Below are 15,500 nucleotides of genomic sequence, written 5' to 3'. Positions count from 1 at the left end.
TTCAGACGGGCCGAAAAGGACGCCCTCGTCACGTGCGAGGGGTGCCTTGGGCGGCGCTTCTAGACGCCCTTTGCCCCTCGCACATGATGAGGGCGTCAAAATGGCAGAGCCCTGTACAGATGGGTGCCGCCATTATGACATGCTGGACGCATAGGGTCCGCACATCACGGCACCACTACAAAGTTGCAAGTGCGTTTTTTGCGGGTTCTTTTTGGTCCACGGGGAAGCCCTGCGGTCTGGAGGCTGCAGCTTCCCCGCGAACCAAAACTAGGTGCCAGCAGGCTGCCCTTTTTGGGCTGTGTGTACCCTGCCAGTGATACCTTTATTGGGTACAATATACAGTACATGTTGCAAGCTTTCAAAGCTCCACTGGCTTCTTCAAAAGGTGATTCTTCAAAATTGATCAAAAAGTGACAGAAGAGGTGGCCACATTCTACTTTGCAGCTATTAAGACCTGCAGGGCTATAATAACCACTGCAATTAACTAGCAGTAACTGTTTTCAGACATTAAGAGTAATGTTTTTTGGATCCAGTCCTGTCTCATCAGTATACAGAATAATGAGGATGTGTTGTACCTGGTCTATATTAAAAAACTGTGTTAAGATTAAAGGCTAGGATGTTTTATCCTTATATAACATATATATTTTCCATGTGTACATATGTTTATATTGTGGTATTTTATCTATATGCCATTGCTATTAGTCACAAAGATTAAAAGAGAAAAGAGTTCAGATTGGATGGGAGTTTCTCAAAAGGGAAATAATGAAGGCCCAATTTCAAATAGTTGAAAATAGCATGCAGATGACACATACGCCTGACATGGCCGGAAGCTGCTCTGAGGCCGCCTAAGGCGTCCCAAATCTGCTGACAAAAGAAGCAGTGAATATCCACTCCTTGCCAATGGCTCATTTAGGATCATGGTGGCAGCCCACTTTGAGAGCAGGCCATCTGGTTGCTGTGGCCCCCAACTGAGAGGCTACTCCTAGCTGCCGGTCTGCTTCGGCCCAAAGTCAGAAAAGCTAAAGTGCAGAATGGCTTGCTAGAGAGCTTAAAAGCAATAACAACGTCTGTAGCAAAATGGTAGGTCACTGTGTGGAGAAGATGGTGAAATGCTAAGGCAACCTTCTTTGCCTTGGTCTTCTCTCAACCTGGGGAAATGGAACTAGTATTAAAAGAACTAGTAGAAGTAATCTCAGAACCTCTTGCAATAATCTTGAATAATTCCTGGTGAACAGCAGATTGGAGGGAGGCAAATGGTGTCCCCATCTTCAAAGAGGTGAAAAGGAGACCCTAATAATTATTGCCCAGTCAGCTTGACAAACCTCTAACCAAGCATTATCGTTTCTTGTGAGTCATGTTGTCCCATGATATGCCCAAAGTACAATAGCCTCAGTTTGGTCAGGCCCCACCTGGAATATTGTGTCCAGTTCTGGGCACCACAATTCAAAATGGACATTGAGAAACTGGAGCGTGTCCAAAGGAGGGCGACTAAAATGGTGAAAGGTCTGGAAACCATGAAGCCCTATGAGGAATGACTTAGGGAGCTGGGGATGTTTAGCCTGGAGAAGAGAAGATTAAGAGGTGATATGATAGCCCTGTTCAAATATTTGAAGGGATGTCATATTGAGGAGGGAGCAAGCTTATTTTCTGCTGCTCCAGAGACTAGGACCCGAAGCAGTGGATGCAAACTGCAGGAAAAGAGATTCCACCTCAACAGTAGGAGGAACTTGACAGTAAGGGCTGTTCGACAGTGGAACAAACTCCCTCGGAGTGTAGTGGAGTCTCCTTCCTTGGAGGTCTTCAAGCAGAGGCTGGATGGCCATCTGTCGGGGATGCTTTGATTGTGATTTCCTGCATGGCAGGGGGTTGGACTGGATGGCCCCTGTGGTCTCTTCCAACTCTGAGATTCTATGATTCTATAGTCTATGATTCTATGGTCATTTGGGCTTCTAGAGAGAGCTCAAGCTTGATTTGCCTTGGACATTTCTATCCCCCCCCTTCCCCCCTTCTTTTGGTCATCATGTAGTTTGTGTATTATTCTCCTCCAGTACCCCATTTCAAATGAGTTTATTTTCTTCCTGTCAGCTTGCTTCATTGCCTTGCTTTCATAACCATACACAGAAATCAGATATAAGATGGCTTGGCTGATTTGGACTTTGGTATTTAATATGTTTTTACACCTGATCTAATCCCTTCATGATTGCCTTTCCAAGTTTTAGTTTTCTTATAATTTCTTTACTAGTGTCTCCATTTTGGTCAATTGCTAAGCCAAGGTGTAGGAAATTTTAAACTATTTAAATGTCTTCATTTAAAATTACATATATAATCTGTTGTCACTTTAAAAAAATATTTAATTGCATGTTTGTGAGGCTATAAGAGCATATGATCGGTCATGGGCCCTCACATCTAGCCATGAAGCATTTTTTTAGATTACATTTCTTTAATAGCCAGCTATTAGCAAATGCAGGCGCGTTACAGACGGGCCAATGAGACGCCGTTGTTATGCGCGAGGGACGGCGCTTCCTGACGCGCCTTGCCCCTCGCGCGTAACGAGTGCATCAAAATGGCAGCGCCCTATACAGATGGGCGCCACCATTTTGACATCGCGGAAGCATAGCGTCCGGACGTCGCACGGCAGAAGTGATGACGCGAGTGTGCGCCTCGTGCCTTGCGGCACCACTTCCGGGACACAGAAAGAAGCACCATTTTGGCGCTTCTTTCTTGCTGTGCCCGGGAACTGCACGGTTTGACCACTGCGGTTCCTGGATGCAGCAACCGGCAGCGGAACGAGACCTCCCATTTTGGGCGGTCTCTAACGCGTCGCTGTTATCCTTTTCTTCTCACTGTGGGTATAAAAACGTGCCTGGAATCTCATGACTACAGTGGACCCTTGGTATCTGCTCAGGTTTGGTTCCAAGCTACATACATTCCCATTATGCAATGGCATAGTAAAATGGTGTTCTTTATATAAAATGGCAAAATCAAGCTTTAGTTTTTGGAACACACACACACACACATACACACACACACATTTTCAAGCTGTGGATGGTTGAATCCCTGGATAAAGAATCTGTGGAAATGGATAGCTGACTGTATATCAAGAAATGTTTACTAACTGGTGACAGAATTAAAGGGATGGTAAATTCTTAGGAGGGTTAAAGTTTCTAGCCATCGTGTCCACCTAAAATTCACCTTTAAAGAAAGAAGGCACATTTGAAGGGCTGGAGAGAGAAGCTGTGGCTTTGAGCAGCACTTTGCTGTCTGTACTAAGTACTCTCTGTCTGCACCTTCACAAAGGGATAATCAGCAAGAGTAAAGCTGTATGTGCTACTAATCTCCCAAGGTGTTTGTGTAATCAGGCCTTTACATGGGCAGGGGAGGAGGGAAGGGAGATGGAGAGAGAGAGAGAGAGAGAGAGAGAGAGAGAGAGATGGATGCTTCCTCTAATGCTCTCAAGACCCCTATTCTGTAAGCACCATCCACAACTGGCCTACTTTAGAGCCAGAGGTCGAAGCAGATTAATGGCATTATTGCCTGCTCTCGCAACTTTCCCTCCCTTTCTATGGCACACTGATGTGAGAACCAATCAAAGCCAAGGGCCTCCCTAACAATCAGCTCTGAGACCCTTTCCAACAAAAGCATCCCTCTGCCACCATCAACTGATTCAGGCCAGAACTGAAAGCTCTTCCAAAGGGGCTTAGCCAGCCGCTTCTCAAGCGCTCAACGTATGGATAAAAATTAAGTCGCTAATTCTAGAAGGTAAGTACTGCATGGATCAGAGGAGGAGGACTGGGCAAATGTCACGCATGTGGCTTCCTCCCATTGCAGTGAGTGGCTGCAAATTAAGGCTTGCTTTCACCAGAATATTTGAAAGCATATCCACTGATGTAGAAATCAAAGATGTAGCCGTGTTAGGATCAAGATGCAAAAGGATCAATTGCAAAGGCAGCTTTGTGATTAACTGGGAGAAAGAAGTTGGTAGCATAAGCTTTTGTGCAGCTTTCATCAGATGTATGGTGCCTAAGAACCGACCTTTATAGCTATGAATGAGCTGGCTGTATGTGTAGACACCATACTACTAGCAGAGAATAGCAAAGATTTGGGAAAATTGTTGGAAAATGATTCAGATAATCTTAAAGCAAACAATGAAGACATTGAAATAGTTCAAGATTTCCCATACTTTGGCTCAATCATTAATCAAAATGAAGACCACACTCAGTAAATCAGAAGAGTAGAATTTTGAAGGACAGCTTTAAAGGAACTGGATTACATCCTGGAGTGTAAAGATACATCATAGAATACTAAAATTAGGATTATCCATGCTATCATGTTTTCCATTTCTGTTTATGGTTGTGAAAGGTGAGCAGTGCAGAAAGCTGACAAGAAGAAAATCAACTCATTTGAAATAAGGGAGAGGGCTTCAAATCAATTCTGCAGCTGCAAGCTTCCAGAACGATCCTTGATTTCTCTCTTCTGTGTATGATATTCTTCCAACCGTCTACCTCCTGTGTATGTGAAGTAACCTTCTCCTAAGAAACTTCCTGTGTGCGTTCCCCACCCAAGACCATCCATTCTGTTGTGTTCAGGAAAACATCTTGCTCCCTAATACAGTGGTCCTTTCCCTTAGGCAGGGGATCTGTTCCAGACCCTCTCGCATAAGGGAAATTCCACGTATGCTCGAGCCCCATTAAAGTCAATGGGGCTTGTGCTTGTGGCGGCACGGCAGCGCATGTGCAGCATGGGCACACGTTCCATTACTCTTTCCGTGATGGGTGCCGCTTCTTCTGGCATGGCTTCTAGCTGCTTATGACATGACGCTGCATGCAATCTGGACAGAATCTAGGGTCAATCAGAAAATAAGCACATTCGCAAAACTACCGGATTTACAACAGAACAATACACAGATTATCATGGGAATCACTCCTCCTCACCCAGGATCACACAGTATGTGTGTGTGTGTGTGTGTGTGTGTGTGTGTGTGTGTGTATATATATATATATATATATATATATATACATACACCCACTCTCTTCCAGGTTAGCATTCTCTGAAGATGCCAACCACAGATACTAGCGAAACATCAGGAATAAACTCTTATAGAATATGGCCACATACCCCAAAAACACACACACAAAACAATGGATGCCGGCCATGAAAGCCTTTGACTTCATATTCTCCCAAGTTTCAGAAAAACCTCCCCCAGTCAAAATGACTGCCCAGAAACAGCTTTCCTTAGATATTGAAGTACTTTTCACATCTTGATTAACCTTGATGTTTCTTGGACACACGTCTCCTGGTTTTCATCTGTGAAATATTGGACGGTATGCATCTATAAGGTAGCATTTCAAATTCAGGCAGTCTTTTTTGAGTTTCCTGTGCTGAGCCACTCCAGTATAATTAACCAGTTTAAAGAGTTTTCAGTTAATTTGCACATTGCACTCACATCTAATAAGTTAGCAACACAATCCACAAGGTAGGTCACAGCTGCGGTTACTATAAGAGGCCAAGACAGATCCGACAATAGGCCCACACTCCACGCTGTGCATGCCCAGACTCTTATTCTTAACACTTGGCCCATTTGTGTTTCCCTAGGTTTTCCAGCGGCGTGAGGATGGCTCTGTGAATTTCTTCCGTGGATGGGAAGCTTATCGTGATGGATTTGGAAAGCTCACAGGAGAGCACTGGCTAGGTATGGCCAAAAGAAGGCATTGATTAGTTTCATTTCAAAAGCATCAACCAGTTTAAAACTGGGAGGGTTCAGGTTGCCCAGAATCCTACTGGTGACATAATCTCCTCTTATGCCAGTTTATGTCCTTTTGTGGTCCTTGTGGAATTATGGTATCACACATCATGCAATGCCAATTTGAAGAAGCGGGGCACCCATCACTGGCCTATTACTGGATAGAATCATAGAATCAAAGAATCATAGAGTTGGAAGAGACCGCAAGGGCCATCCAGTCCAACCCCCTGCCATGCAGGAAATCCAGATCAAAGCATCCCCAACAGATGGCCATCCAGCCTCCGTTTGAAGACCTCCAAGGAGGGAGACTCCACTACACTCCTAGGAAGTGTGTTCCACTGTCGAACAGCCCTTACTGTCAGGAAGTTCCTCCTAATGTTGAGGTGGAATTTCTTTTCCTGCAGCTTGCATCCATTGCTCCAGGTCCTAGTCTCTGGAGCAGCAGAAAACAAGCTTGCTCCCTTCTCAATATGACATCCCTTCAAATATTTAAATAGGGCTATCATATCACCTCTTAATCTTCTTTTCTCCAGGCTAAACATACCCAGCTCCCTAAGGTGTTCCTCATAGGGCATGGCTTCCAGACCTTTCACCATTTTAGTCGCCCTCCTTTGGACACGCTCCAGTTTCTCAATGTCCTTTTTGAATTGTGGCGCCCAGAACTGGACACAATATTCCAGGTGGGGCCTGACCAGAGCAGAATATTGTGGCACTATCACTTCCCTTGATCTAGACACTATATTTCTATTGATGCAGCCTAAAATCGCATTGGCCTTGTTAGCTGCCGCATCGCACTGTTGACTCATGTTCAACTTGTGGTCTACTTGGACTCCTAGATCCTTTTCACATGTTGTCTCCTTAAGCCAGGTGTCCCCCATCCTATATCTGTGCATTTCATTTTTTCACCCTAAGTGCAGTACCTTACATTTCTCCGTGTTGAAGTTCATTTTGTTAGCTGTGGCCCAGCTTTCTAGTCTATTCAGGTCATTTTGAATTTTGATCCTGTCCTCTGGAGTATTAGCTACTCCTCCTAATTTGATGTCATCTGCAAATTTGATAAGTATTCCCCCAATTTTTTCCTCCAAGTCATTGATAAAGATGTTGAACAGTACTGGGCCCAGGACAGACCCCTGTGGGACCCCACTGGTCACTTCTCTCCAGGATGAAAAGGTGCCATTGTTGAGCACCCTTTGGGTTCGGCCGGTCAACCAATTACAAATCCACGTAACAGTTGCCTTGTCTAGCCCACATTTTACAAGCTTGTTTGCAAGAATGTCATGGGGAACTTTGTCAAAGGCCTTACTGAAATCAAGATATACTATATCCACAGCATTCCCTTCATCTACCAAGCTGGTAATTTTATCAAAGAAAGGATGGTAGGGGTGGGAGGTTCCTAGACATACTATAATTATTTGGGATGTGGGATCTCAGCCAACAGTGTTTCCTAACTTAGATAAAGATGCATGGACTATGCATGGAGTGAAGACTGTGGATAGAATGCAGTTTTCAGCTAGTAAAGATGAGATGTAGGACTCACAGAGCAAACACCTTTGCACAGCATATAACTAACTGATGAGATTTGTTTCCACAAGATATGGACATTAGGGTTGATTCAAATAACTATGAGACAGATTCATGGACGGTAAGGCTGTTAGTGGTTACTAGCCATCATTGGTGTATATTCCATCCAATATGAGAGCCATTGTGCTTTCTCAGCAGGGTCTTTTTTTAGAGGCAGAGTAGCCTGTGCAGAGTGTTCACTTGAAGCCCCTTCCCACTGCTTCTTTCTCACAGCACTTTCTGCCAGAGTCATTTATTTTTCCATCAGCAGGGGGGAAAGGATGTGCATATAGAATCCTTTTTTTAAAAAGCTGTATCTGTTATAAGAACATGAATATTTTATGAGTAAAGAAAATGTCTATATACAAGGACAAAGCACCTTCAGGATGTTTGAAAAAGCTGTCTCATCTTTTTTCTGCCCCTGCTGTTGCCCAAAGCCAGTGTAAATTTAGGGGGAATTTGGTACTTGGCTCAAAAGAGAGATATAGTTGGCCGGGGCAATAGCAGTCTCAGGATACAGCCCAACTATACGAGGTCTGAAATTACACAGAAATCCAGAGATGCTTCAATAGGTTTTAATATTTTATTAAGGGGAGTAAGTGAAATGCATACACACACACACACACACACACACACACACACAAGCTAGGAAACAAAATGGGAACAGTGAATAGATGTTTATAGATGTAATAGACGTAATAGATTACCCTTTCCTAAGGGTAATACTCACCTGCTCAAGATCTTGCTTCCAGTTGGGGAGGGTCCAGAATGGAAAGGAAAGGCTCAATAACCACTGTGGAACTGGGGGTTAGACAGCATATTGAGGGTCTCAGGTTAGTAAACTGATGAAGTCTGCCTGCTACCAAACTAAGACTAAAGAATGGCTGCTTTGCTGGCTGTATATATACCTTGAAAATAATTTGGGAAGGGGGTGGCAGAAACCCAGAGTAGAATGGATTAAATTGCTTTAGATGGCTTTCCAGGACAGAAAAGAATGGTCCAAAACTGGATTGAGTGCAATGGGTGATTGGTACAAATACCTTAGACAAAGTGATTAGTGTGCTGACTCTCCAGCCCTTTGTCAGAGTATATGCTTCCAGTCCTATCCCTTAGTCTTACGGGAAGACGAAGGCTTTCATGGTCAGCATCCATAGGTTTTTGTGGGTTTTTCGGGCTATGTGGCCATGTTCTAGAAGAGCTTATTCTCTGAAGATGCCAGCCACAGATGCTGGCGAAACGTCAGGGATAAACTCTTCTGAAACATGGCCACAAAAATTTCTGATCGTTTAATAGAGATTCATTCAATCTCCAATTGAATAGTTTTTGACCTAGTTTCATTGTAAGAAGAATAAAATTATGACCAGAGATCAGTTTAGGTAGAATCTCCTTAAGTTTGGTATGAGTGTATTAGAAAGAAAATACATGTCTATTCCTTTTTTTAAAAATATGCTTGATTAGATTTCAAAATATGCATAAGAAAAATAAACAGGAGCCACAAAAAAGGGAAAAAACAAACAATATAAAAATACAAACAAAAACAACAATAAAACACATCAAACAGACAACTCTTCAACAATCATATTCTATACATCTCTTACATTCATTATACTCTCTTTCTCCTCGATCCCATTCTAATCTTCTTATCCCTCAACTTTATTCCATTCTCCACTCTAATCTTCTTGTCATTCAACTTTATTACATACTACACTCTTCTTCTTCTATCCATCCGTTCATACAAACACATACATCTTGACTTCCTACTTTGCTTTACTTCAACTATTTCTAATTGGATTCTGGCCTCCTTATATCCATACTTTAGTGGTACTCCGAACCCCTATTACTAACTTGAAAAGTTCATAGACCTCTAATCTAACCTGTCTATAGACTTTCAACTAGACTCCTCTTCAAACCTTAACCCCTCTTTATGGTCAGTTATGATTATCTAACTCTCTATAAATTAGCCTGCTCTTTCCTTTATTCTTTCATTGGTCTATTAGACCTATTACTGCTAAAGGATCCCTTTTTCTCTCTGAATAATCTAATACTGGTTTCCAATCAATATTCCTCTTATTATTTAGTTTGTTTAGTTTGCCGATATAAAGCAACTCACGGCTCTTTAATATACAGCTCATTTTTTTATTTTTATGTTCAATATTTCCATATTCAAAATTTTATTTATCATATTTTGATACAAAAATATAGTCTATTCTTGTATGTCTTTTGTACTGCAGAATAATGTATATATTTTCTTTCATCCCCCTTTACTAATCTCCATAAATCTTTCAATTCCCTTTTTTCATTATTTTATTTAAATTTGTTATATTACTATATAACTGAAGGATTGGATGCATCTTTTATCTTGTCCATCTGCATGTTGAAATCACCTGCCAGGAACACATATTGTTCTTGTATATTTTCCGCTTTATTTAATACTTTCTCATAAAATTCTTCCTGTTTTTTCATTTGGGGCATATACATTTGCCAATACATATTTATCCTCCCCCAATTCCCCTTGTATTGTTATATATCTAGATCTAGTGCTATATTGTGGCTGTACTGAATTCACTGTTTTGACGAAAAGCCCTTTTTAACGAATACCTTTAAAGGTAAATATTAAAAATTAAGAACAACTGATATCTATAAAAGTAGAGAACAGTTGCAGACCATCCTTCTTATTCCTTTTTTAGGCCTGAAAAGAATCCATGCCTTGACCACACAAGCTAGTTATGAGCTGCGCATTGACCTGGAAGACTTTGATAATGAGACAGCTTATGCACATTATGGCACCTTCTCTGTGGGTTTGTTTTCTGTTGACCCTGAAGAAGATGGCTACCCAATCCTCATTGCTGACTATTCTGGAACTGCAGGTAAATGTTGGGGTAGGGAGATATATGTATGTGTGCATGGGCATCCATCTAGGTTTGCAGGTGGTGCTGGCGGATGGGGTCCATGTGCCAGGGTTTGCACCCCTCTATCTCAACTGATAGAGGTCTGTTTGCTCTGTGCTCAGAAGAAGTTGCATTATAACTAGAGCTGTGCCAGCACTAACAGCATTCAAATGATTTGGTCTGTTAGAATGGCAAATTTCCACTTCAAAACATCCATTCAGAATCGAAATTTCATGTCAGAAATTGACATTTCACCCTACAGTAAGAACATTTAAGTTGGAACATCCAACTTGCAAAGGAAAAAAATATGTCTGACTCAGATAAATATGTTTTCCTGACAACTAAAATAAAAATATTTCATCTGAACTTATTTTTAAAAAATAAAAAAGAACTTGTTAATCCATAAAATAAAATAAAATACTGTTTATTTCTTTATCCTTCCTTTCCCCCCACCTCCCACAAACAATTACTTTCATTTTTCTAGCCACACTTCCTCCTAAAATGTTGGCACCTCAAAGAATATGGGTTCCATGACAAGAAGACTAACTGACTGAACCAGTCTGGATTGCACATGTGCACAGTATCCTCTGGATATCAGAGTAATTGAGAGTCCTTCCTTGCTGGGGAGAAACTTCTCCCTTTGTACCCAATCACTCTGGGAGCAGCAGCCAAAAGTGTTCTGGCCTGCACTGGCACTTGCTGCAAGGCCAACACAGGTGAGGAGTTTCTTGGTCAATGCTCAGCCAGCTGTTCAGTTGGTACTCCCAGGGTGACCAGGTGCAAAGGGAGCAGTAACTGAGATTGGTTGTTTTGAATTTACAATAGAACAGTAGACCTGATATCAAGAAATTCATTCTGGAGGAGCACTATGGTGCTTGGGGTGGGTAGCCCAAAAAAGTTTGATGACCACTGTTCTAAAGCTTGCATGATGTAATTGTGCATTTTTGGTTGTCCCAATAAAGGTATCACTGTTTTGTGGGTTTAGGATGCGCTGTCTTCAGTTATACTAATATAACAGATTATAACTATGATTATAAATCCCTGTCCAAACCTACCTTGAAGTCCAGATAGATTTGTTTTGCTGGCAATCAGGGTGTGGCAGGATGTTTCCTGCACCCTCCCTCCAGGAATCTGGGGTGGAGGAAGGAATTGCTTCTGATTGTTATACCACCAATTGCTGGCAGGACAAAGCTGTAAATGTCACCCAGTGACAATCACCAGCAGAACAGACTTCTGTTGCTTGGAATAGCTGCTCGCTGTTAAGGTAGGTTGCCAGGGGGTGTCTGCCAAGAGCAATTTTCTCTGAATGCTGATGGTGATGGTGGTGGTGGTAATGGATTATTCCTTATTCCTACCACAGGAGATTCCTTTTTGAAGCACAACGGCATGAAGTTCACCACTAAAGATCTGGACAATGACCACTCAGACAACAACTGTGCCACCTTTTATCATGGTGCATGGTGGTACCGCAACTGCCATACCTCCAACTTGAACGGGCAGTACCTGAGGGGCCAACACAGCTCTTATGCTGATGGCATTGAGTGGTCCTCGTGGACAGGCTGGCAGTATTCCCTCAAGTTCACCGAGATGAAGATCCGGCCTGTCAGAGATGAAAACTAGCTAAGCCCTTCTGCCTCACCTCCCAGCCTCCCACCCACTCACCTACCCCAGTGTTGTTTTGTCTGAATCTGGGGGCAGCAGGAGGAGGAGCTGGACATCCCCTTCCTGGTACAGATGTTCTAATCCTTTAGAAGATAATTTTATGTGTACAGTTGGTGTCAGGATCAGGACTGAACAGTCCTTCCTCCCAATCCAAATGTGTTCTCATAAACCAGCAATTACTCCTTAAGAACTCAATGGAAGGGATTAAGAGAAAGATTTTCCCCAAGACCATGCAATGGGACATGCCTTGCACACCTACCCTCCTTTTTGTCAAAGAGAGGCTTTAATATCCAAAGAAATTGGTCCTTGGAGAGCAAGGGAATGTGTCCATTTTATTTTGGTTGGAACACATCCAGCCACTGACATCCATCCAACCCTGAAGGGTAGGACTTGTCCACTGTTGTTTACAGCAACATGCTAATCTTCAGCCAAAGTGAGTTCAACACATGGGCAGGCTGTGAGTGGGGAAAGGAGCCAGTTTCAGAGGTCTGGCACAGCTATGTCCTGATACACAAACTGATCCTGGTCTCAGGGCCTGCTACAGATTCCTGAATCTTCATGGAGCCATGCGAATTCTAAGCCATGAATGAGTTGCAATTTACACAGGGGTGGATCTTTCTGTAGAGAAAAAAAGAGAAAGGAAACATGGCTAACACAGCAGCTAAGCAAAGGCAAATACAGGACTTGAAAGATTGCATGCCAGTGTGTTTCACTTCCTCAGGAGAAGAGTTCAGGCCAGGCTCTGGACAGTCATGTTCCTTTAGAAGGAGAGAGTGCTGAAATGTGGATTGCAGGCTGTGGTGTCATAAATAAATGCCATTGCAAGTACAGTGCTGGTCTCAATGCACACACCAGTTCCCTGTGCCCCTGCAGTTGGATCTCTGACAGGTGTGGCATAATCAACTGTGGCCTAAATACCTTAAACTCACCAGTTCCCTTCTAATCTTGGAAAATAAGCAGGGTCAGCCCAAATACCAAGTGCTACACTTCAAAGGAAAGAGCTGGCAAAACCATCTGAGAATTCCTTGCCTAAGAAAACCTCATCAAATTCATGGGGGTGCCATAAGCTGACAGGGTACTTGATGGCACATGCATACTGGTTACACACATTGTGCACACGTGCACACACACACCCTCAGATGGAAGTACATAATTGTGCCATCATTGGGGTTATATATTATGATGCTGGAGCTCAGCCTCTTTACGTTTGATGTGACTGGCCATATGAGTAGCCATATCAATGGCTTCAAATACTAAAGAGTTCTTTAGTAGAGTTCTTTCCCAGCCACATAGTGCTTCATGTACAAAATTTGTCAACAGTAATAATGCTACCAGCTGTTTTCAGTTAGTCTCAAAGATGCTCCAAGAACCCTTTGCATACTGATTTTCCCAATTAACATGCCTCTATCTTGGAATTGTACCAACAGTGATAAAGGAAAGCATCACTAAAAAGAATGAGGATTATGCCTTATTGGAAAAGCATGTGCTTCTCATGCTGGAACTCTCAGGCTCAACATTTGGAATTGCTGGTTGCAAACTCATCATCTGAGCAGAGCAGGAGAAAAGACCTCTTTAAGCTTCTCTCGAAAGTGATTGGCATATCTTGGGGAAATCCTTTTTGGACTATAAGCTCCCACAACCACTGGCAAAGTGTAGTCCTAAAATGAACTCTTTATTCCTGAGCTCTGAGTTGCCTTTCAGGATAGGCAGTACTTGACTGGATGAATCAATAGCCTAACTCATTTAGACCCAGACAATACGTTTATCGTATTTGTGCTCCCCCAAGTGTTGAAAGGCTGCTCTTTATCATTCTTGTGTGCCTTCAAGTCATTTCTGACTTGTGGCAACCCTAAGGCGAACTATCATGGGGTTTTCTTGGCAATATTTGTTCAGTGGGGATTTGCCATGGCCTCCCTTTGAGGATGAGAGAGTGTGGTTTGTCCAGGATCACCCAGTAGGTTTCCATGGCTGAAAGGAGCATTTAAAAGTCTCCCACATCATAGTCATAAGCGTTCTCTGTGGATGAAAAATGCTGTTCTGAAGTCCTCACAGGTCTAAAATGTGCTAATTTCCTTTGCCCACTTCCCTTGTGACTGCTACTGTTCATCATATCAAGTTTGTGTTGCCCACGTCACTCTTCTACTGATCACCCTCCACTTGCCAAATGTCAAAAACCAGGACTGCCAACAAAGTTGCAGATGATCCTTCCAGCATCACAATTGCACCAGAACTTTCCTGAAAGCTCCTTAGAATGTGCTCTTTTGGTGAAAAAAAAATTAGCAAGAAACTGCCTGCTTCTTTTGAAAGGAATGCTTGAAATGGCTGATTCTGGATTCATGCAATGGATCTACCCAGATGGACCAGCTTGAGACACATCGCCAAGGTGAGGAGCTCTAAAGAGCTATGTAACAGAGCATGCCTCCAGGCAAACAGTGAGTGAAAGCTATGATTTTGCCAACCCAGCTTGTTGCAATGAAGTTCACCTTGGTCCTCCAAGGAGCAGTGATACTCATTCCAAAGATACCCATCGCCTAGGGAATAGAGGGCTCATTTCCATCACAGATGAGATGTGCACCTTCAAGATTCCCTAAGTATCTATTTTTTCCCCAGACCCTTTAAAATCTTGCAGAAGCAATCAAAGAGGATTTATTAGATCTATTAAACATAACTTTAGGAATTACGCTCTCCCCTCCCCTCTTCTTGGCTGCTGTTTCCTGCATGCCATAAGAGGGAACTTTGAGGATCAACCTGCCTTCTGATGGGAAACAGGATTGCCAAAAAGGCTTCAAGCGAATGCCACCATTCTAACTTGTAAAGCTACTGTAGGTTCTCTAGCTTTGGTTGTGTATTCCTGTATGGCAGGGGTTTGGAATCGGATGGTCCTTGTTGTCTCTTCCAACTATGATTGTCTATTATTGTCTCCCAGCCAGAGTGATGGATAACTGTTCTCCATCAAGACCAGATGTTCAAAAGTGGGACATTTGTCCAGATTTGGTGTGACCATAATTTCTCACAGCTTTTATGGGAACAGATCTGGCTCTGATTCTGCCAAAAAAAAAAAAAAAAAAATGTTTTGCAGGTAAATGCTGAAGGTGTATGTGAAGAAATGAGGTAAGAGGAAGGAAGGGTTTAGCTGAGGTGGTAAAGACAGAAAGCAGAGACATGGAGTACTCTAAAAAAAACCTGCCGCATCTTTGTTCTGCCAAAGACATGCTTTGAATTTGAGTTTCCGTCAGATGTCTCCTCCCCACCCCCAAAGTGAACCTGGAAATTCTTCCTACAGCCAAAAAAGAATTATAAAAGGGAAACACAAAAGATTATAAGATTAACAAAATTTCTCAGGGTGGTAATGGTAGTGATTCCACACCTAAGTTGCCTTTTAGTTTTGCCCACAGTCAAGATTTGAAAGGAAAGGGAAGAATCTTTCTTGCACCTTTCTGTGGGAAATATGAAGGGAAGACAAAAGGTTTTGCAATTTCTCTGTATTTGATTCTTGTTCATCTCACAGTGCTAGAAGACTATGTGTATGAAATCACCAATCCTTAGGAGAAGAGCAGATACTGTAATAAAAATGTGTACCAGAATCCTGTTGGACAATTATGAATGCCAACCTTAGAACGCAATTATGAATGCAGAACTCTTGACTGTAT

At 42.5% G+C, this 15,500-nt stretch overlaps 1 protein-coding gene across 1 annotated transcript in view; it reads left to right on the top strand.

The window, feature by feature from the left end:
* FIBCD1 (fibrinogen C domain containing 1) overlaps positions 1-14,905 on the top strand; it is a 48,156-nt gene extending 33,251 nt beyond the window's left edge. The window contains exons 5-7 of the mRNA XM_089535239.1: positions 5,593-5,689; positions 9,988-10,167; positions 11,549-14,905. Of these exons, the coding sequence (XP_089391365.1) occupies positions 5,593-5,689; positions 9,988-10,167; positions 11,549-11,808 (537 nt within the window). The 3' untranslated portion in view covers positions 11,809-14,905. The remainder of the gene's footprint in view (positions 1-5,592; positions 5,690-9,987; positions 10,168-11,548) is intronic.
* The last annotated feature ends 595 nt before the right edge of the window (positions 14,906-15,500 follow it).

The sequence above is a fragment of the Sceloporus occidentalis genome, unplaced genomic scaffold (assembly GCF_023333645.1).
Source record: "Sceloporus occidentalis isolate IW3139 unplaced genomic scaffold, rSceOcc1.0.p SCAF_8, whole genome shotgun sequence".
NCBI lineage: Eukaryota > Metazoa > Chordata > Lepidosauria > Squamata > Phrynosomatidae > Sceloporus > Sceloporus occidentalis.
The sequence above is the reverse complement of the archived record's forward strand: the minus strand, read 5'-3'. Positions and strand labels throughout refer to the sequence as shown.